Source organism: Lepidochelys kempii, chromosome 1 (genome assembly GCF_965140285.1).
Source record: "Lepidochelys kempii isolate rLepKem1 chromosome 1, rLepKem1.hap1, whole genome shotgun sequence".
Lineage (NCBI taxonomy): Eukaryota > Metazoa > Chordata > Testudines > Cheloniidae > Lepidochelys > Lepidochelys kempii.
Genome location: NC_136380.1, coordinates 49689331 through 49712058, shown reverse-complemented (window position 1 = coordinate 49712058; position 22728 = coordinate 49689331). Strand labels below are relative to the sequence as shown.

The following is a 22728-nucleotide window of genomic DNA, read 5'->3' as shown; positions in this document are numbered from 1 at the left end:
CGAGGTGATGCTCAAGTATATGGGAGAACTTTGCAATAGTGACAGGTCAGTCAAAGGTGGCTGCCTGCCACCACTGTGAAGGGGGCTCCCAAGTGCACAGGGGAAAGACTCCGGAATCAGTGCCTCTGGTCCCACCTGCAAAAGAGGCACCCAGAGGTACCGTGGAATCATAGAATCATAGAATATCAGGGTTGGAAGGGACCTCAGGAGGTCATCTAGTCCAACCCCCTGCTCAAAAGCAGGACCAATTCCCAATTAAATCATCCCTGCCAGGTCTTTGTCAAGCCTGACCTTAAAAACTTCTAAGGAAGGAGATTCCACCACCTCCCTAGGCAACGCATTCCAGTGTTTCACCACCCTCCTAGTGAAAAAGTTTTTCCTAATATCCAACCTAAACCTCCCCCACCACAACTTGAGACCATTACTCCTTGTTCTGTCCTCTTCTACCACTGAGAATAGTCTAGAACCATCCTCTCTGGAACCACCTCTCAGGTAGTTGAAAGCAGCTATCAAATCCCCCCTCATTCTTCTCTTCTGCAGACTAAACAATCCCAGTTCCCTCAGCCTCTCCTCATAAGTCATGTGTTCCAGACCCCTAATCATTTTTGTTGCCCTTCGCTGGACTCTTTCCAATTTATCCACATCCTTCTTGTAGTGTGGGGCCCAAAACTGGACACAGTACTCCAGATGAGGCCTCACCAATGTCGAATAGAGGGGAACGATCACGTCCCTTGATCTGCTCGCTATGCCCCTACTTATACATCCCAAAATGCCATTGGGCTTCTTGGCAACAAGGGCACACTGCTGACTCATATCCAGCTTCTTGTCCACTGTCACCCCTAGGTCCTTTTCCGCAGAGCTGCTGCCTAGCCATTCGGTCCCTAGTCTGTAGCTGTGCATTGGGTTCTTCCGTCCTAATTGCAGGACCCTGCACTTATCCTTATTGAACCTCATCAGATTTCTTTTGGCCCAATCCTCCAATTTGTCTTGGTCCCTCTGTATCCTATCCCTGCCCTCCAGCATATCTACCACTCCTCCCAGTTTAGTATCATCCGCAAATTTGCTGAGAGTGCAATCCACACCATCCTCCAGATCATTAATGAAGATATTGAACAAAACCGGCCCCAGGACCGACCCCTGGGGCACTCCACTTGACACCGGCTGCCAACTAGACATGGAGCCATTGATCACTACCCGTTGAGCCCGACAATCTAGCCAACTTTCTACCCACCTTATAGTGCATTCATCCAGCCCATACTTCCTTAACTTGCTGACAAGAATATTGTGGGAGACCGTGTCAAAAGCTTTGCTAAAGTCAAGAAACAATACATCCACTGCTTTCCCTTCATCCACAGAACCAGTAATCTCATCATAGAAGGCAATTAGATTAGTCAGGCATGACCTTCCCTTGGTGAATCCATGCTGACTGTTCCTGATCACTTTCCTCTCATGTAAGTGCTTCAGGATTGATTCTTTGAGGACCTGTGTCAAGGTTCCTCCCCCACTCTGAACTCTAGGGTACAGATGTGGGGACCTGCATGAAAAACCTCCTAAGCTTATCTTTACCAGCTTAGGTCAAAACTTCCCCAAGGTACAAAATATTACACCCGTTATCCTTGGACTGGCCACTACCACCACCAAACTAATACTGGTTACTGGGGAAGAGCTGTTTGGACGCGTCCTTCCCCCCAAAATACTTCCCAAAACCTTGCACCCCACTTCCTGGACAAGGTTTGGTAAAAAGCCTCACCAATTTGCATAGGTGACCACAGACCCAAACCCTTGGATCTGAGAACAATGAAAAAGCATTCAGTGTTTTACAAGAAGACTTTTAATAAAAAATAGAAGTAAATAGAAATAAAGAAATCCCCCCTGTAAAATCAGGATGGTAGATATCTTACAGGGTAATTAGATTCAAAAACATAGAGAACCCCTCTAGGCAAAACCTTAAGTTACAAAAAAGATACACAGACAGAAATAGTTATTCTATTCAGCACAATTCTTTTCTCAGCCATTTAAAGAAATCATAATCTAACACATACCTAGCTAGATTACTTACTAAAAGTTCTAAGACTCCATTCCTGTTCTGTCCCTGGCCAAGACGACTACAGACAGACACAGACCCTTTGTTTCTCTCCCTCCTCCCAGCTTTTGAAAGTATCTTGTCTCCTCATTGGTCATTTTGGTCAGGTGCCAGCGAGGTTACCTTTAGCTTCTTAACCCTTTACAGGTGAGAGGAGCTTTCCCCTGGCCAGGAGGGATTTCAAAGGGGTTTACCCTTCCCTTTATATTTATGACAACCTGCTCCATGATTTTTCCAGGGACTGAGGTGAGGCTGACTGGCCTGTAGTTCCCAGGATCCTCCTTCTTCCCTTTCTCCAAGGACCCCACTAGGATCCTCTGATGTGCAGATCAGACTTAGAGGATCCAGTGGTCCCTTCTGGCCTTAATCTCTATGACTCTGAGTAGGCCTATGACATTCCCTGTCAAGAGACTCATGCACCTGCTGGAGACTGTTGGGTTTGTTGCACAAAAGTAGTGCTCCAAGTACATATTTGATGGTGGGCAGGAGAAATGGGTAACAGCCAGCTGATGGAACGACTGGCCATACACCCTTCCTTAGTTGCTAATAATGAAGAGGGTCTGAGTTAGGCATACCAGCATCGTATCTTGTAAATATTCCTCCACCATCCTCTCTGCTGCAGCAGCATCAGGCTTCTGCTCCTCAAGATGGGAAGAAACAATGTGACAACTTCAAATCCCCCAACCTCTGCCAAAAGGACGACGACGACCTTTTGCTCTCTCCCTTGGTAGAACCCATGTCGTACTGCCCTCTGCTAGTGTTGCCTCCTGGTGGTGACAGTGTCTTGAATCACCCCATCAATGACATTAGCCACCATGTCTTTTAGGGTGTGACTACCTTACAGTCAGAGGTGTGACTGCAGCACATGTAGAATAAATAAAAGCTAACACAACAATTATCAATGATGCCATGGCAGCAAGGGTGGCAGCACAAGCTGTTTTTCCACCTGGAGCATGCCTGCCTCCCTGTTCTCTGATGAGAGGAAGGAAGGCAGGCATAGTACTTTTGAATCAACAGTCTAGATATGTTGCTATCCAGTTATGCTCCTTCTCCCAGATGTCTAAGAGATGGTGATTTCCCAGAAGAAAAGACCACGACTCCCACCAGGGATTCCCCACTCTGTTTCTGGAACATGCGTCTCAGTTCTCTCTCCAGCAGACACAGCAAGGGAATTACTTGGTTGATCCCTGTGGTCTCAAAATGTCATAGGAGGTTGGTTAACTTCTTCATGAGGAGCCGGTGGGTGAAGTTTGGAGGCTGGTGTTCATCTGTACATTCCTGGGCCCACAGAGCTGGAATCCTACCATTGCTTTTCTCTGCTCATACAGACTTTCCATCCTGTAAAAGGTGGAGAGCCACCTGCTCACCACCTCCTACTTCAACTGGTGGCAGTTTGAGTGACTCCTGTAGCTCTCTAAATTTGTAGTGCACTTAGACTAGCTGAAGTGGCCACAGAGCTTCCTGGCCATTGACAGCAGCACCTGCAGCCTTGTATCACACCCCTCCCAGGAATTCCCTCACAACGAGACTGAGGCAGTGAGCAAGACAAGGGACAAGCTGGAAGCAATCATCACACTCTGCCTTTGTGATGTCTACTCCATTGTCCATTGCCAGAAACCCAGCAGAGAGGTCCAGAGGCTTTAGCCACTTGGTGACAGCACACCTTCTCTAAGATGTTTCTGGAGGTGTGCTGTTTTTCAAGGCCCCACATGCAAAGCATTGTGGGCTGTTGACTGAGGGTATACATATTGCAAATGCTGTTGCTAATCAATCTGCTGCTGCTCACCCAGTAGATCATAAACAGTCATGCAGTCACTATCTGATCACTGGTACACATGTTCATGGGCAGATGCGCCCTTCCACCTTCAGTTACCCAGTCAACCCTACTTCACTTCTCACAGCAGTACACAGACCTGGAAATGCATTTTTAGGAAAAGAGGAGTGTCTAAGGTTCTGCCATCTGCAGACAGCTGCAGCCATAAGGTGTCTGCAGCCCTCATCCTCCACATGGGAGAAAGGAAATATGTCCACAGCAGCATCCATACACATTCTGTAACCAGTGTCACAACGCTAGGGTGGCTGCAATCATATTTTTGCCCCTTCTGAACACTCTCTCCTAAGCTGTCAAAATCATGGAAATCACAGGTTGCGCCAGCCTCTGCTCCGTAGAAGACCCAGTGCCTGGCTGTTTCTCTCCGAAGCTAACCTATTTCAGTATGTGTGCTCTGTGATTGAGTTCCATGTGTGCCAGCATGCCTGATGTCCCCAGCCTTTGTGGTGACAGCCCAGCCTGAACCAATGTCTGCATAATTGGCAAATGGCACTGATACTCTCTCCAGTATCAACTTTGAAGTGTTTGCAAACCCAGGAGGATATCTATTTAGTGCATTTTTCAGGAGAGATTTGGGGGATTGTAGCTGGCGACAGTTGCTGCTAAGTTACATGCTGCCTAGGAGCACTGCCTTCCCCTCTACTGTTCCCACCAAAAACCACGGCCAGCAGAGATGGAGTCAGTGGTTGTCCTCTCATCTGGGAGCTGTGACTATAAACCACATCCTTTCCAGAAAGGAATGAGTGGGAGCAGTGGAGCTAAGCTTAAGAGGAAGCTAATGGTCTCTGAGCATAGCTTGCTGGTGGTCAGCCTCCCGATCAGAACCTGCAACCTGCTAAACTAACTGGAGATACACTAACCTCCTCCACCTCCTAGTATTGCTACGTCCCTCAGCCTGACTGGTCAATTGTGCCTCAGGGAAATATTCCTTTTCAGAGGAGCTGTCTGCCTGGGGCAAAGTGGATTCTGCTAATTCCTATTCCTTATGAGATTCTGGTTTCACTCCCTGGGGTTCATGCTGCAGAGCTTCCACAACCCTTTCTCCACTGAGAAAGCCAGAAGTCATCTTTCTTTTTCCCAACCCTGAACTGCTCCATGGAAGAACATTGCTTCCGAGCAGCTGCGCACTGTTTTGAGACAGGCATTCTGAGAGGGATGGCACAAGTTCACCACTGCTCATCCTACAAGCAGTTTCTGAAAATGTTTTTGCCCTCAAACTATTGCTGTTTTAAAATTCCTCTTTTCATCTTGGAGGATAGGATGATGGGGGAATGAAGGCAGGCAGGCTCCTGAGGTGAAATAAATAATTGAATAATTACGGTCTCACACAGCAGTCATGCCACCAGCCAGCAGCTACAGAGGTGAGTTAGACAGTACCTACTATGCCAGAGGAATTCTATCCCGACAGTCCTCAGTCTGCTACATTTCTTTCACTAAAGAATAAGATGCATCAGTCTGCAACTTCAAGCAAACAAAGTAAACAGTCCTGCTGCAGCAACTCACACTGGAACTTCACATGGGTAAACTGAACAAATGTGAAACAATGTGTTCTCACTCAAGGAAGGAACACACAAGGCAACATGTGCCTCTGCCATGTACATTGGGCAAACTGGGACAGTCTCTACATAAAAGAAGAAATGGACACAAATCAGATGTCAAGAATTATAACATTCATAAACCAGTTGGAGAACACTTCAATCTCTCTGGTCACTCGATTTCTGATCTCAAAGTGACTATCCTTCAACAAAAAAAACTTCGAAAACAGACTTCAATGAGAGACTGCTGAATTGGAATTAATTTGCAAATTGCAATTAACTTAGGCTTGAATAGAAACTGGGAATGGTTGATTCATTGTAAAAAGTAACCTATTTCCCCTTGTTTATTCCGGCCCCCCACTGTTCCTCAGACGTTCTTGTTAAACCCTGGATTTGTGCTGGAAATGGCCCACCTTGATTACCATACACATTGTATGGCGAGTGATCACTTTAGATAAGCTATTACTAGCAGGAGGGGGGGGGGGAGAGAAAACATTTTGTAGTGATAAGCACCCATTTTTTCCATGGTCTGTGTGTATAAAAACATCTTCAGTATTTTCCACAGTATGCATCCGATGAAGTGAGCTGTAGCTCAGGAAAGCTTATGCTCAAATAAATTGGTTAGTCTCTAGGGTGCCACAAGTACTCCTTTTCTTTTTGCGAATACAGACTAACACAGCTGTTACTCTGAAACATGCGAACAGAGTGACTGACACACTACATTGTAATGGAATTTTTCAACAACAAGGTGAAATAAAACAGGAAACTCAGAATGAAATTCTAAAGTTGGAACAAAACAAAGTGGTAAAGTCAATGCAACTAAGTTTTTAAATTTCACTTTATTCCAAATTTTTGTCAAAATTGAAATGTCTCTGTGAAATGTTTTGATTTCAACAAATCAGAAAATTTTGATGAAAAAGATCAATCACAATTTTTTCAACCAGCTCTAATTCCTATATATCATTTTGGGAGGAGAGGAAGTGTCAGGAATCTGAGCAAGGGGTAGCTGATCTGATAAAGGGCACCCTGAGCCCTCATGGATGCAGTTAACGCAGCTAATTGGACAGAGGTCATTGGTTCTGCCAGACTAATTAACATCAGGGAGGCCAATAGCAACATTCCAGATGCTTTGGGACCAGGAAACCTGAAGATGGAGCCAGCCTCACCTGTGCCTTAATTAATTAATTGTTTCTCTGTCTGTGGGACCAGGACTAACTGGGGGTCAGGTGATAGTTTAATGAAAAGCTGGGTCTCATAGGAGAGCGGAGAGAGATCTGTCTGGGGAGTGGGCAGGCTTCTGTGGACGGCCCTGAGCCATTGTCATCAATCAGGTGGGTACCCCAGGAAAACCAGTGCTCTATGGCAGAGCAGTGAGAAACCTCAGGGAGAAGCTGGGTTTCTGTAGAAGGTCTTGGAGTAGCGTCTTGAAGAAATATGGAAGTCTGGGATCTATCCCAGAGCCAGGAAGGTAGCCGAGAAGGTAGTCCAGACTGTGAGAGGGACTCCAGCGGAGTCCAAAGCAAGGTAGAAAGACCCTTTCGTCTGTTTAGAACTACTGTTACCCTGAAAAGGGACTGAGAGTGACCCAGACAGAGGACTGAGCCATATGAATCTCAGAGAGAAAACCTGGGTGAGGAGAACTTGAAGCAGGAAGTGCCTGCAGTGCCATGTACAGCCAGCAGGTGATGCTAAAGGACACCCATTGCCCACTACTTACCCCCAGAGAAAGTTCCCTTCACACTCAACACAACAGAAGGGGAGCAGAGACCTCTCAGGAAGTTGGATTATCTCCACTGACAGTAGAAGCCCTCCTGTTGGTGTAGACAGCATCTTCACTGAAGCACTGCAGCTGTGCCACTGCAGCCTTTGAAGTATAGACAAGCCCTTAGGCTCCTTTGAAAAATCCCAAAGGCCAAATACCTATGTGCTCATATATTTTGATGAGGTGAATAGACTTACCATTTGATGACACATCATATGCCATTTACCCTTTTCTTATGGCTGGAGGGTGGAGTCCCCCTTCAGGGAGGCTAGCCCCTGACTCTTCCCCTTCCACCTATCTCCCCACCACCACCACCGGAGGAGCTCTGGGCTGGCCAGAGAACCAAGCACCCCCCCACACCTGCCCGGAGGAGACCCAAGCCAGCTGCACCATTCCCCTTCAGACCCCAAAACTGCCATGGGGAAAAGCGTCTCTGACTCTCTCCAGAAGAAGCTTTTGCTATGCCTCATTCAGGTTCCGGGGCGGCCGAGGAGGCGGTATTTGCTACTCAGATTCCTGTGTTCATCAGTAATCTCTCTCTCTTCAGGGAGATTATTTATGAAGCCGAGAAGCTGAGTACCAAATACCACCTCCTCAGATGCCCCAGAACTTGCATGGGGCATAATAAAACAAAAACTTCCCCCACAAACCCCGCAACTGGGGTTCCGGCAGCAGAGCCTCCCCATGCCTATTATACCCACTACCTATGCCTATTCTGTTTTTCAGATTGTTTGGATCTCCCTCCCTTTCTCAGAGTCTTGAACTGGCAATGATGAATATGATCAATCACATCTCTGCAATCCAGATCAAGTGCAAAAATCTGAATCTTGGCCTTTAGCTCCACCACCTACACTGAAGCTCATTAAATGATGAGTCAGACTCACCAGAATCATAAGATTATCTTCAAAATCTTATGATTTGTAAGCCAAAGTCATGGTGGGGTTTGCCAGCTTTCTGATATTTTTTTTGCCTTTGGGGAAGGCCAATTGCCCCGAATTCCATTTTAGGTTCAAATGTCAAGCTTTAAAAACACATCACACAAATGCAGGCCTCCTTGTTTGCGACTCAGAGGGGAATCCACTTACCAACACATACTTCTAAGTCTGCCTCCTCCACTCTACTTTCTCCTGACTCCTCATAGGATCAGGTCCTGTTTCCTAACACATTCCTCATGCCGTTTTCCTCACAGTCTCACTATCAGCACCTCTGCATGCTTCTGTCCCCTGCCTGGCTTTCACATGGCCACCAAGAGGCCACCATTTTGTAAATAATGAGAGATGCTGGCCACTTTAGCTCAGGGCAGCCTCACTGTCACCTACAAAAGGTTAAAGGGATAGGGGGACCATCTTGCTGAGGGCAGCCTGTTGCTATGTTTATAGTTGAATAAGATATAAAATACGATGCCAACAATACAGTAAAGTACATTATCATGATAAAGGGCCCAATCCAACATTAATTTAAGTTAATGGGTTTCTGGAATTGACCTTTTTGTAGAGAAAATTAAATTGAAATCTAAGTAAGAGGATACTCATCTGACTACACAATGTATTTCAAACCAACTTTCTCAAAAGAGAACCAATAATTGGCATGGGACTGGTGTTTGCAAATACTTGTGGCTTAAGACAACACAATCAGAATAATGAATCAGTGACCAGGTTCGAGAGTTACTGGGGCTGCTTTTAAAATGAGAATTTTTAAAAATGCTAAAAGTTAAACAAATTAGGTACACTTTGCCCTTAGCTCTGGACAACAACTGATTTAATGGAGCTGCTAAATACACAGAGCAATAACTGAAAAAGAGAGCTGATTAAAAAATAGCTCTGAAAATTACCGTGGACTTTTATCAGATAATACCATTGACTAGCTACCAAAACCAGATTACCTTTTGCTGTTTTCTTGAGAAGGAAATGAATATTCTTATCTATTCAACTGTAAAAGCAAACATTCTATATTGGGATGGACATGTAATGAGTCTAGTGGTGCCAAAGTTTCCTAACCTTTGCTAAGGACATTAAGCTGTAAATAGATTTCTAGGTTGACTTTTGGACTTACAAAATAGCAAGGCATTTCCAGAAAATAATCTCGCCTGGCTGATTTTAAACTGTCCTGTTGCTCTGTGCTGTGGTGGTAAATTGGAGTAAAACATAAGTCCAAGATCAATGGCTATGACAGCCTTAAAATTGGAGAAATGATTGTCTCAATTTCAGGGAATGCTGGGAGTCTCAAAATTAATTTATGTTCACTAGAGCTGGTTGAAAATTTTTTCAACAAAACACTCTTCCATTGGAAAAACATAATTCATTGAAATGCGGAAACCTGTTGATTTTGACAAATTTCCATCAGAAACCTGCCTGATTTCCTGACAGCTTTTGGACCTCCTCTGCAGCCCACCTAGGAGGCTGCCACAGAGCCAGAACCCCCAGGCTCCCCAGTTTGAAAGCCAGCTAGCTCTCTGGTAGTCAGGCAGCTGGGGGACCCAGCTGGCATGGGAGGTGGGAAGCTGTTGGAGCCCCAGCCAGGTGGCATGCTGCAGATCTGGGGTTTCCGGCTCCCAACCTCCAAGCCTCCTGACTCAGTCCAGGGATCCCGGGGCTTCTAGGCTCACTGTTTGCCTGCCTGTTTTGAAATGATCAAACAACATTTTTTTTTCAAATAAATGTTTTTAATAATCTTTGTTGCACAGAGAATTTATAAATTTTTGGTTTTGTCTGAATTGAAACAAAAACAGATTTTGAAATGCTCCATGAAACTGAATTACAGCTGGGCAGAGAATGGCAATACACATAGAAATGAAGAGCCATGGGTTTTGCATGTCAGAGAGGCAATGTACTTCAATTTGGGCAAATTCAGAAATGCTGGAAGGTAGTTATCAAGGAGCAGTGCTGGACCAAGTTATGCCAGTTAAAATTCAAAATATCTCCATTGACATCAGTGCAGATATACTGTGTAAAACTGGTGTTAAGCGGGAAGAGAATCAGTTCCAGAGTCTGACCCACAGTATTTAATTTACAATTCTTTTGCCCACCCACAGAATGCTGAATCAGTGCAAGTTATACTACGTTACCAATTATGGGTGAGATTCACCAGCATCGTCTGGCTGCTTTGAGCTGCTCAGACAACACAAAGCAGCCATAAATCTGGTTTAAAAGGCAAATTAAGCCTTTCTTACGACTGTCTTGCCCTGCTGAAGCAGTGTGAGGTGCCTCGAGCATGCCCATAAATCTGATCCCCATATCCAGTTTTATGACCAAATTAAATCAATGACTAATGTACATCATCTTTGAATTTCGCTCATTGAATCCAACTCCTACTGATGGTACCCTACCTCTCACCAGCCTACCCTATCCCTGCAAGAAAAAAAATACTCTCAACACCGGTTATCTGCACACATGTATTATTTTGGCCATATTTCAGGTTAGTGAGAAGCAATAGTTGAAGCCAGGGGAAATTCACCTTTTGTTTTTCGTTGTAGATAGATTTGTGAAAGGAAGATTTTATAACTCAGTGAAAACTTTATAACTTTACTGAAGGAGTTAGTGTTGTAAAGAACACCGAGGGCCAGATTCTGCAAGTTACACCAGTATAAATCCAGAAGGACTCCTATGAGTCCATCAGTGTCTCTGGGCCCAATTGTGATTTCATTTCCACCAAAGCAAAAAAGACATTAGAATCAGGCCTCCATAGGTTTAAATCCTGAGTAGGAGATAAGGACACCAAATGTCTTTTACCCCAGAGTTCCTGTATAGCTTTCTGCTAAGACGTGCTGAATAGAGATTGCTCTTCTCTTCGTCATAGCTCACACAGCTTTGCTGTCTTCAGTCAAGAAGTAAAGGCAGGAATTACAAAATTATAAATGCTATCAAATTAAGCTATCAATTTCACCCTTTAAAAACTGAAGTTGGTTTTTATTCCAAACACCCAGACAAAAGTACGGTTAGGGATTATTCCCACCCTTTACCTGGAATACTAGGGAAAATTTGTGAAAATAAGGAGAAATGTAAAAATAAAAATTTGTACAACTATAGAGTAGAACTGTGCATCTCATGAGGTATTTAAGGAGCACTCTGTAGAAGTATTCAAGTCAAGAAAGCAGCCACTCCTGCAGCCCTTAATCATAACAGCAGGCCCACAGCCCCACTATTTCCAATGGGACTACTCCTGTGAATAAGGGCTGTGGGACTGGGCACTGGATCTTGATCAAATCCCACTGAAATTAGTGGGAGTCTTTCCATTGACTCCAGTGGGTTTTGAATCAGGCCCTCAAAAGTACAATTATAAAGAAGTAAAGGTTCTGAGCTACTTGATTGAAGTGTAAGTACCAAGAGCAGGGCCGGTGCAAGGATATTTTGCGCCCTAGGCAAAACTTCCACCTTGTGCCCCCTCTCCTCTGTCGTCCGTCCCCCCCCCCAGACTCGCACACAATTGACACAAAGTATTAGCAAAATAATGCAGCAGCAATTGCCAGAGTCTTAGATCTGAAACAACTCAACAAAAATAGTTTGCCTCAGTCGACAATCTCCAAAAACTAGTAAACATAGCACTATAACCAGCCTGTCAGGCTGCGCGTGACGAGGAAAATGACGTCATTGCCACTTTGTACCGTAGTGAAGCAGTACGCTTGTCCCACCCACCCCAGACACTCTCCCCAGATCACAGCCCTCCCCAGAGGCCCCCAGCACACAACCCCCCTGTCTCCCCCCGGAGCCTGGCAAGGCACACAGCATCCCCCCCACATCCGCCTAAAACCCGGACCAGGGCACTCCACCTCACTCCACAGCCCCCTCCCCAGCTGGCTTGGCCCGCTGGTTCCCCACCTTGCCCCCAAAGCCTAGTCCAGCACACAAAGAGCCCCCCAGCCAGGCACACAGCCCCCCCACTTCACAGCGCCCAGCCAGACATGCAGCCCCCCTCCGCCTTCTCCCGCCCCGGCACACAGCACTCCCCCTCCACTTTCTCCCCCCCAGCCCTGCTCAGCAGACAGCACCCTCCCCCAGCACACACACACCCCAGCCCTGCCTGGCACATAGCTGAGTCCTGCTCCCGTCTCCAGAGCATGGCATGCAGCCCCCTCCAGCCCAGCTCACCCGCGCCTCAGGCTGGCTCACGGGACCCTGGCCCCGACTCCAGAGCTTGGCATACAGCCTCCCCACCCTCTCATTTCTCCCCCCGGCCAGCCACGCCACACCGCCCCTCCTCCCAGAGCTTGGCACACAGAGTCTCCCCCCCCCTCCCCCCGAACCCACAGCACCAGCAGGCCCCTGCCTCCCCACCACAGGGCAGAGCCCCCCGGGCAGCCCATGGAGCCCCCTTCCGGCAGCCCAAGCCTTCCTCCTTGCCCCACCCCCTCAGCCCTGGTGCCCAATGCTCCCTCCCCGCCGCCCACCTCACCTCCTCAGGTCCGGTGGAGCCGGGGCTGGCCAGGGGGCTGGCACCTGTAGGGGGAGAGGTGGAGGCAGAGCGATCAGCGCGGGGGGGGGGCGCGACCCCAAGCCCACACCCTTCCGCCTGGCCACCTCCTACCTGTGAGCTCATCGCCGCTCATCCCACCGGAGCCCTTTTTGGCGCCCCCAAATCTTGATGCCCTAAGCAGCTGCCTAGTTCGCCTAGTGGTTACACCGGCCCTGACCAAGAGGTCCTTACCACTCTATCATCTTCTATTAGATTAACATAGAAAAGGGTATCAACAAAGAGCAAACACCTTTTGACTTTCAGTCCTTCAGTGCCGAGTAAAGTTTTAGGAAGGATTCTTTTGGTGACTATCCAAATGCCCTTTATCTTTATTAAACTGCAGTTAACCAATAGTTCACTATCTTCCTGGCAGTGAGCAGAAAATATCCTATCCAATATGTACCAATGTCAAACTAGAACTTTGATCTTAAATAAAAATATTGGCACTGCTTACAGAGGAAAGCAACAACAGAGAATTTACACATTGAGTTTGAATAGCATTTCCTTTTATCTCTTCAAGTTCTGATCAAGACATAATATGCCTACAGTTGAATGACATCCATTTAGAGCCTAAACTTATCACTCTTACACACCTTGAATAGCATCTTACTTCACAAGTAGCCCTAAGTAGTAGAGTAAAGTTAGCAATTGTGGTACAACTGGGACTTTATTTACTCAGACTGAGTATTTGAAAACAACTCATTCTGTGAATGTACTGTGCAATCATATGCTTGGAGGACAAAATGGGATTACTTTCATCCTTTCTGCACCAGGTATTTACAGTTGATTTTTATAAAAATACAGCCAACCCAAGAATTCCTGCCTTTTGTTTTAGCACAGTTTACAACTGAACTCTTACTTTTTGTTTTTAATTTTTTTCATTCATGATAAAAGCTTCAAAGAGTCTCTCACCTCACAAATGGTAGAATTTGTGATTATATCAGAACCACCTACATCAAGAAGATTACATTATAGGAAATCATGATGTCTAGTCTGAATTCTCTATACTGGTTTAATTATACTTGTTCACCATCTCTGACACTTTAAAGCCACATGACTCAAAAGATGAGTGATTAATTTCCATTGAAATAAAATATTTGCAAACAAATACTATCCAAGAAGAGGAGAGGAAAAGATATTAAAAGCTAGAAATTAGATAATTTCTTATTTGTTTCCATTTCCATTGTAACTGGTAATATTTAAAAAAAAAGGAAGGGGAAAATCTGCATGATGTGACAAAACAGGATTATTTACAGTTGCTCCTTGTTAAAAAAAAATCTGTTAGATGTATTTCTACAATAACTATCAGGTGTATTCACCTCTAACTGGGCCAAGTTCTGCTTTCAGCTATTTCAGAATAAATAGATCAATTGACTTCAATGGACCTACTCTGCATTTCCAAGTGAAAACAATGTGGTGCACCGACTATGCATTATTCTTATTTAATATAAAGGAGGTAGTGTGCATGCACTGAGAGGAGAAAGTTCCTAGATTTAGAATTGTTCACACTTTTTAGGGTTTAGTGTTCAATGGTCAAACCCCAAAAGGTCAACACCTAAGCACAGTATTTATCCAGGAAAAGGAGAGGAAAGTCAGCATCCTGTCTGTGACGTGACTGGTTTCTAGGCAGCAGCTCCTCTCCACTTCTTAAAGAAATAAATGTGTTCTTTGATTTCTGAAAAAAATGCAGTTTATATTGTGCAAATTGGCCCAAGTTCAATGCACAAACAATTCACTTGGATCAAGAAACAGAAAAAATGTATTTGCAGAAACAGATCATTTCTCTGATTCTTTGAGGAGAAAGGGGACCGGCCACCAATACTCTAGTCACTCAGTAAGGGGACACGAACTCTTCTCTTCCCTATCTGAAGGATAGTGTTGCCCCTTTTCAATTCGAGGGGCTCGTCAAACTTCAGGCCCTTGAAGGTGTTCCAAATGGAAGTATAAACTGATAATGGAATCTTATATTTTCTTGGATGCAATCTTGTTTATTTACAAGGAATGTACAAGGTCCTGCTTCTCCAAATGCAGGAGGAACTAGAATAAAAACAATAGCTTCTTAGGCCTAGTCTACACTAGAAAATTAGGTTGGTTTAACTATGGCAGTCAGAGACAGAGCTGGCACTAGGCATAAGCAGACTAAGTAATTGCTTAGGGCCGCGAGCAGCTCAAAGGGCCCCACGTTCGCTTTTTTATTATGTGTTGTGAGTGGCGCCCCCCCGAGTTTCCCGCTTAGGGCCTCCAATGAGCTAGCACCACCTCTGATCAGAGATGTGAAAAATCCACACCCCTGAGTGGCACTGTTTAGATGACCTCAGTCCTCATGTAGACAGCGCTAAGTCGACAGAAGAATTCTTCTACAAACATAGCTAATGCCTCTTGGGCAAGTGGATTACCTACGCTGACAGGATAATCTCTCCTGTCAGCGTAGGTAGTGTTTACACTGAATCACTACAATGGCGCAGCTGTGCCACTGTGAAGTTTTAAGTATAGACATGCCCTTAGTTTACAGTCCCAAGCCTCCTGAGTCAACACTAGACCCAAAAACCCTCTCTCTAGCTTTTTTCCAGGGTCATACACCATGCTCACAGGCTGTTGCTTGGATTTTTTGCTTCTTACCTCTGAGTCTGTCTCTGTTCTGACTGTCTTCGTTTCTGTATCTGCACCCCAGTTTCTCTCTCTCTCTCTCACTCACACACACACACACACACACACACAGTGGAAACCTCCGGCTACACATGCTGGTTTGTCAGGTGTGGTCCCTTAACCGTCTCTTACAACGATCTGAAGTGAAGGGCGCATTCACACATCAGTTTTAACAAGGTTCTAATGCGGCCCATAACAAGATTTAACCCAGCTCATAAAAACAGGATGCATCCTACATTTGTCAACTTTCTACCATTCTGTTTTCTGACTGTAGACTTGAGTGGGTGTCAACTTCTATGGATTCAACCTGTTCTATTCAACTTCTTTTGTTAATAAAAAGGCACATAATTGTACCTATTTCTTACCCAGTTTTGGAGTCTGAGACCAGTCAAAAACAAAGCGTTAGCTTAAGAAAAATATTCATTTTCCCCAGTACCCTAAAACTAAGGGCCAGATCTTCAGCTGGTGTAAATCAGCATAGCTGCATTGACTTCAGTAGAACTATCCAGTGGTTTGTTTCCTACATACACTCACAGAACAAAAATAATCTCAACTATACTCACCTACATTATACATCTTCCTTACTATTTATTAGTCATACAAAATGTGCCTTATTTTATCAATTCAGAATTTGAAATGAGGCTACCACAAAGAGCTCTGTAACTAGTGAGTGGACATTTATAGAACACGTTATGACGCTTTCCAGCAGTACCCGGGGTTGTGAGGCACCTTGCTAATACCTGCCCTTAACGTGAGGAAGCTATAACTGTACCTTCTGCTGGTCAGCTCTCCAACTCTACCTGACAAGGCAACACAAGCATGCACCTCTAGGCCTAGGCAGGCCCCACTGTCTTTCTACACGTTAGCAATAGGTACACTGCAATCTCCAAGCTCTCTGAGCGTATCCCTGGAGGGCCCAGCCCCTGGTCCACTGGACACCCACAGAATTCCCAGATCCACCGTTCCCAAAGGAGTAGTACACCCCTGCTTACCAGATTCACCTCAGGAGCACAGCTCCGTTCAACTCACAGCACTTAGATTTGTTAATAGTGAAATCAAGTATAAGTTTATTTAACAAAACACAGAGACTGACGTAATAACAAGTAGAAGTATTGGAAACAAATAGTTACATATAAAATAAAATCATAACATGCATTCCAGAACCTAGACTTAATTAACTAGATACTTTCATGTCTTGTAGAGTAATGTTCACCCAAAGTCTTTTCAGTATTTTACAGTCTAGCTGGGACCCTTCTTTCATATGACAAATACGCTGTTAGCTTGTCTCCTCAGTGAAGGATACTGTGTTTTTCTGTGCATTTCCTGACGTACCAGACTAATCCTTTGATCTTAGTCATAAACAGGATACTCCTCTGCTATTATTTTTCTTCCTGTAGATTTTCTCTCTTGTAGATTTTGCAATTTTTTTGACTGACTTTTAGCTTAGTGTGCATATAAGCTTCCATTGTGAGACATACAATGCACAATACACATGTGGCCAGACAGAGAATTAAGCATCTGTTACCTCCTGCCTGAAAGGAACATGTCCAAGTATGTCACTTCCCAGATACCTGCCTTAACTCCCAGACCTTAAGAATATACTTTTTTTAGTATAGCTACATAATTTCTGAAATATTATCCATACATACATTTCACAATGATAAGGATGACCAGTGGGCTACGGACTCTCAGTAGAGACCTCACATGCCAACCTTTGGTTATGCAGCTATTTCACTCAAGGAATCCCTGTAAAAATCTTTGTACCCCTCTGTGCCCTCTGGCAGTTGGCACTGAGAAGTCCCTGTGTCGCGCGTGCTTATATTTCTATCCAAAATTAGCACCTGTGCACATGCAGTTTCACTAGCAAGCACTTTAACATTTTCAACAGGTGGTGCTATTGGACAAATCCTACAAAGGTGACTTCTATAGGAGATGAAGTTGCCTCAGCACTTCACAGGAAGCTCACAGCATTTTGCAGGATTGGGCTCTAAATCATGAGAACTACTGTGCACCTAAAAGAGAGCACAAGAAGTGGTAGGTTGGCCAGGGGTTATGACAATAAGCATTCAAGTGACTATGCAACATGATTAGGCACATCTTTAGGCACCTAAATTTAAGCAACGTATTTATGCTTGCAAGTATTCATGATGTATTTTAAAAGTTCTCCATTTATAATGTTTCATTCCACAATTCCTACATGTCAAAGTATGGAACCATATACTGGATTTTCAACATTATAAACATTTTTTTTAAATTGTCACCTTTGCACTAAAGTTCAAAAATTGAAAAATGTTAATCGCAAAGCAGAAAAAACAGTGACTACATAAATTAAAAAGTTGAAAAAAAAAGAAAAGAAAGAAAGGTAGCACATATAACAGTTAAAAATGAACACACAACCAGACACATTCAGACCCAGGTAAATGCACAAAATTCCACTGACTTGTTTATACCAACCCTGAATTTGACTCGCATTCTAATTATTATCTGATTACTTATTTAGATAATAAATAACTTGTCCTCAGAAGGAGTTCAAAATCCACATTAGTATCTGTGGGATTTAAAGGATTTGAGGGACATGAATTAATACTTTATGGTAATCAACATTCTGTAAAATGCATCAGTATAAAGACTTGCGCAAGCTTCTTTTTGCTCATAAAGGTCTTTGTTTGAATAAAAGCAAAAAAGAAGCTAGAAACTCTGTACATATTGTAAATTAGGGGATAAATGTGAAAGGACATATATATTGGAGAGGTAGGGTGTTCATCTGTTGATAGGCAAAGAGTTGAGAACAAAGGAGTTTTTCTGAAGATATTCAGCAAGCTTGATTTCACTGGGACAAGTAAGGAAGGAGAGGTAGTAGCGGAGAGACTCAGGAGGTCAGTCCGTGGAGACAGATCAGATGACATGCTGGGACCAGGGGAACTGGGACCAGTGGGGGAGAGAGACTGGGAACAAGGAAGAGAACTGGTAATGGCTGGACATTGGACTGGGAGCAGAGTAACTGGGAATGGAAGCAGGAGGGGAGCCTGGCACTCGGACAGGAAGACTAAGGGGGAGACTAGCGTGGGCTGGGCAAGGAGACTTGGATTGGGATGAGAAGCCTGAGGAGTGGAGATCTGGACTAGAGTGAGGAGCTGGGTTGTGGGTAGAGACAAGACTGACACAAGGATAAACTGGACTGGATGGGGCAGAAGGGGTCAGATTTCAAGGTAACAGACAAAATAATCTGTGTCACTAGCAGTGCTTAATTTATGCCGAGGCTTGCTAGGGCTGAGCCCCGGCACCTCTAGGCTTGGCAGTTCATAGCCTCAGCAACTCTGGGCTTGCCGTGTCAGTTATGAAAGTAAAAAAAAATTGCTTGAGCTCTGGCACAAGTTACATTACAAATTAAGTACTGGCCACTAGTCAAAGCCTGGAATGAAACCCAAGATTCTTGAATCTCACCACTGCTCTGCTGTCAGCAAATATCCATGAAAACTACCGAAGAAGTGCATGTCTCATCCTCATCTAGTGCTGGTCCACAATGAGGATGACAACCTATCAATGTTACTCAGTTAATCAGTGACTCTGTTAGCTCAAGTGGCAGTGGTGTGTGTGTGGATTTAAAATCCCCTGCTGATGATCCACGTGGGTGTCAATGTGATGTTACATGATGGAGTTTGGGGACGGGAGGAGTGCTTCAGTTTGCTTTAAAAAAAAATTAGAATTTTACACACACCTGTAACAAAAACTGTGTTAAAAGAACATTATTAAGGTTGCAAAATAAAGCACTCAAAAGTTTTGAAATGCCTGTGCAACTTTAATTCAGTCCCCTTATGAGTATACATTATCATATGTTTTTTAAAATCACATACTATTATTTTCTACAGGACCTTTGCCTCATTCAGTGCACTGAATGGGATGGTGCTGCCACACATCTTCCAACTATTGCAACAGGGGGGTGGTTTATTCACAACCCTAAGCAACATAAATTATGCCTGCATAGGCTATTGTGTAGACATAGCGCTAGCTACTATAACACAGGGAGGTGGAGTTCCTTCAGCGATGGAAAAAACACTTATGTCGCTGTAGTCTCTGTCTACGCTATGGTACCATAGCTATTCTGCTGTAGCACCTGTAAAGTAGACATGGCCTAACACAAAAGAGGCACAAGTACTGAAGGGAAAACAGAAATTTTCTTTGTATCCAAAGATTAATATTAATTTGTGCTAGGTACAATGAACTTTGTACTTTGTCAGTGAAATTAAGACAAAATTTGTAGGTACTTTTCTGAACTCTGATTGGCAAATTGCAAGTGCTTCTGCCAGATACAAAAATTCACAAATATGACCCAACAGGTAAACTATACAACTGGCCATTTGTATAACTGGTTAGGAAATGATTTTTTCTTGTTCAATATTGTCACAAAAATGCAGGTGAGAAATAAAAAAAAACAAATCTCCATTTTGTTAAAGTTTTGTCCGGTCAAGAAAACATTCTGATGGAAAATTTTCAACTAGCTCTGTCATCTACATTAATCTATGAAAATATTTTTCTCAGAAATATTTTACCACTATACCAAATATTTCCACTGAATCTTTAAAAGGAGATGCTACAAGTCAACATATCTGGATGATTCAATTAACACAATTACACAGATAGAATTGAGTCTACAGATCTTTTGGATCACAATATGTAACTGTTCTACAGTGTATTAATGAATGAAATAATGTGAGGCTTAGTTTAATTTATTTTCACGAGTTAGGGTGGACCGTAAATGCAAAGTGCATCCACAAGTTGCTGTGTATAGACATCGTTAACTAACGAAAAGATAGCGTATTACCCAGCTCAATGTAATACGATATATATTTACACAGTACCAAGTCATGTTTTATCTTAATTTACTATTTTATTTCAGTTTTGTAAGAGGCTTTTGCTACACGTTATTTGAGTGGAGAAGACAACTACATCATTCCATCAGGCAGACATACGGCGCTGAAACTTTTTTTAATATTGCAGATGGCATAGTCTGAATTTGCAGATTTACTATAGTGGCAATGTTAGCAAGGATGCCAAATGTATTTCATCTTCTCTGGTGGATGGCAATGAATTCACAAAGTCTGTGCACCACACAAAAGTTCAGAGGTGGATAGACATTGGGAAGATGAACATTATCTGCAAGCAATCTACAAATATGTAGAACTCCACCTCATCTCTTTTGCCTGTCTCTGAATCCCATTCATCTACTCTAGAAAATATCCCCTCTGTCTCAGTAAATCCCAGTGTAAGATATTTACAGATTTCCCCCAACCGTTCTTAGGGTAGGCGTACATCGTTTGCAATGCTCGTCCTGGGAGCCTCCTTTCTTCCACGTTTCTTCGACCGGCAACTCCTGCCAGGCATTTCCCAACTTGGCCAAGCCCCCGTATCACTGCCAGTGGAAATCTGCACTAACAAATCTGACTGTGTAAACCCCAGCTCCTGAGCCGATTCCTCGTTGTGTGCGAGAGACAGCCCCTTTTCCCTCTCTTCCCCTCCACTACCCACTCACCCCCCGCTTCTCTCCCCTGTCCAGCCACCGCTCCTTCCCAGCTGCGGGAGGGATTTTCTCTCCTCTCCAGCTCAGAGGCGGGCTAGGAGAGGAGACTGCGGCGCTTTCGCCTTCTCCCTCCATCCCCACTTGTGGGGCAAACTCCTTGGGCGGCCATCCAGCTCTGCACCCCTCGCTGGGAGTGGGCAGCACCCCGCCCCGCCCCATCCCTCCCTCGGCGTCTCCTCCCCTCCATCCCCTGCCCGCCGGGCGCCCAGCCCGTACCTGCAGGAGGTTGTGCGCCGCCCTGTAGCCCAGCGGCGGGCCGCCCTTGACGCCCGGGGGCAGCCTGCCGGTGGCGTAGCCGTGCCAGGCCACCACGTAGGGGTTGTCCATGGTGAGCCAGTAGCGCACCTGGCCGCCGAAGTGCCTGAAGCAGAGCTCGGCGTAGTCCCGGAACAGCTCGGCCAGGGCCGGGCTGGCCCAGCCCCCGTAGGCGTCCTGCAGGCGCTGCGGCAGGTCCCAGTGGTAGAGGGTCACCACGGGCTCCACGCCCCGCTGGCGCAGGCGGGCCAGCAGGCGGCCGTAGTGCGCCAGGCCGGCGGGGCTGGGCGGCGCGGTGCCGTTGGGCAGCAGGCGCGCCCAGGCCAGCGAGAAGCGGTAGTGGGAGACGCCCAGGCGCCGCAGCCCCTCCGCGTCGCGGAAGAGGTTGTTGTAGCTGTCGCTGGCCACGTCCCCGCCGGCGGGCGCCGGGGGCTGGCGGGCGCCGGGCGGCGCCGCCCGGTGCGCGAAGGTGTCCCACACCGAGGCGCCTTTGCCGCCCTGGCGCCAGCCCCCCTCGGCCTGGTACGCGGCGCTGCCCGCCCCCCACAGGAAGCCCGCGGGGAAGGCGTCGTAGAGGAAGAGCTCGTCCTCCGGGTAGGGCCGGCGGGCGAAGCGAGCCCAGGTGCCCGCGCCTTGCCCGGGCTCCCCGCGCAGCCGGCGGCCGCCCAGCAGGCAGAGCAGCAGCAGCAGCAGCAGCAGGCGGCGGCGGCGCGGGGCCGCAGGTGACATGCTGCCGGGAGGGCGGAGAGGGGACGCGTGTGAGCGCCTGGCTCCCGCCCCGCAGCCCCCTTTATCCCCTCCCCGCCCCGCGGGTGGGCACGGCCATTAATCATTACCTAGGTGCTCAGCGCCCTTCGGCGGCCTCGGCCGGGGGGGGGGCGAGCTGGGTGCCCGGGGGGCCGCCGGGCTTCGCCGTGACTGGGGGGGGGGGGTCCCAGGGTGCGCGGCCCGCGCTGCCAGAACAGGGAAGGGGACGGGGAGCAGCTGCCCCCTAGGCTCCAACTCTTCTCCCCTGAGAAGCAGCGCGTCGGTTTGTCTCTTTCCCTCCCCTGCACCTGGAGCAAAGACCCACCAGCGCTTCAGAGACAAACGCTGCGGGACCCATGGCACAGGGCGGTTATGGCCTGGGTACCTAAAACGCCCTGTGCTGCCTCACTTTAAGCCCGCGCCTTTGAAAACGAGCCCTGTGCTGCTGCCGCCTTGCTCCGCTCCCTTCTCTGGAGAGAGCCATTTAAAACCACCTCTGGGTGTTTTCTGTGAACCGATTACATGAATGATTGCTGGAGCGCAAAGGCAGGTGAGAAATAACCTCCGGCTCCTGCGGAGCAGTATGGCATACTGTACTGGGGAAGGAATCTCTCTGCACCCTCACGCATGAGCCCAAATCTGACTGGGGAGACACTTATTTCTGTAAGGAAATATTGTAAGGAGAGTGATCACTTTAGATAAGCTATTACCAACAGGAGAGTGGGTTTGGGGGGGTGGGGGGGTGGGGAGAAAACCTGGATTTGTGCTGGAAATGGCCCAACTTGATTATCATACACATTGTAAGGAGAGTGATCACTTTAGATAAGCTCTTACCAGCAGGAG

At 46.1% G+C, this 22728-nt stretch overlaps 1 protein-coding gene across 2 annotated transcripts in view; it reads right to left on the bottom strand.

The window, feature by feature from the left end:
• Positions 1–21897, bottom strand: part of KL (klotho) — a 73348-nt gene extending 51451 nt beyond the window's left edge. The window contains exon 1 of one of the 2 annotated variants that reach the window (XM_073341681.2): positions 21100–21897. In XM_073341681.2, the coding sequence (XP_073197782.2) occupies positions 21100–21867 (768 nt within the window). In that variant the 5' untranslated portion in view covers positions 21868–21897. The remainder of the gene's footprint in view (positions 1–21099) is intronic. The other variant, XM_073341671.2, reaches the window with a different exon arrangement.
• Between the last annotated feature and the right edge of the window lie 831 nt (positions 21898–22728).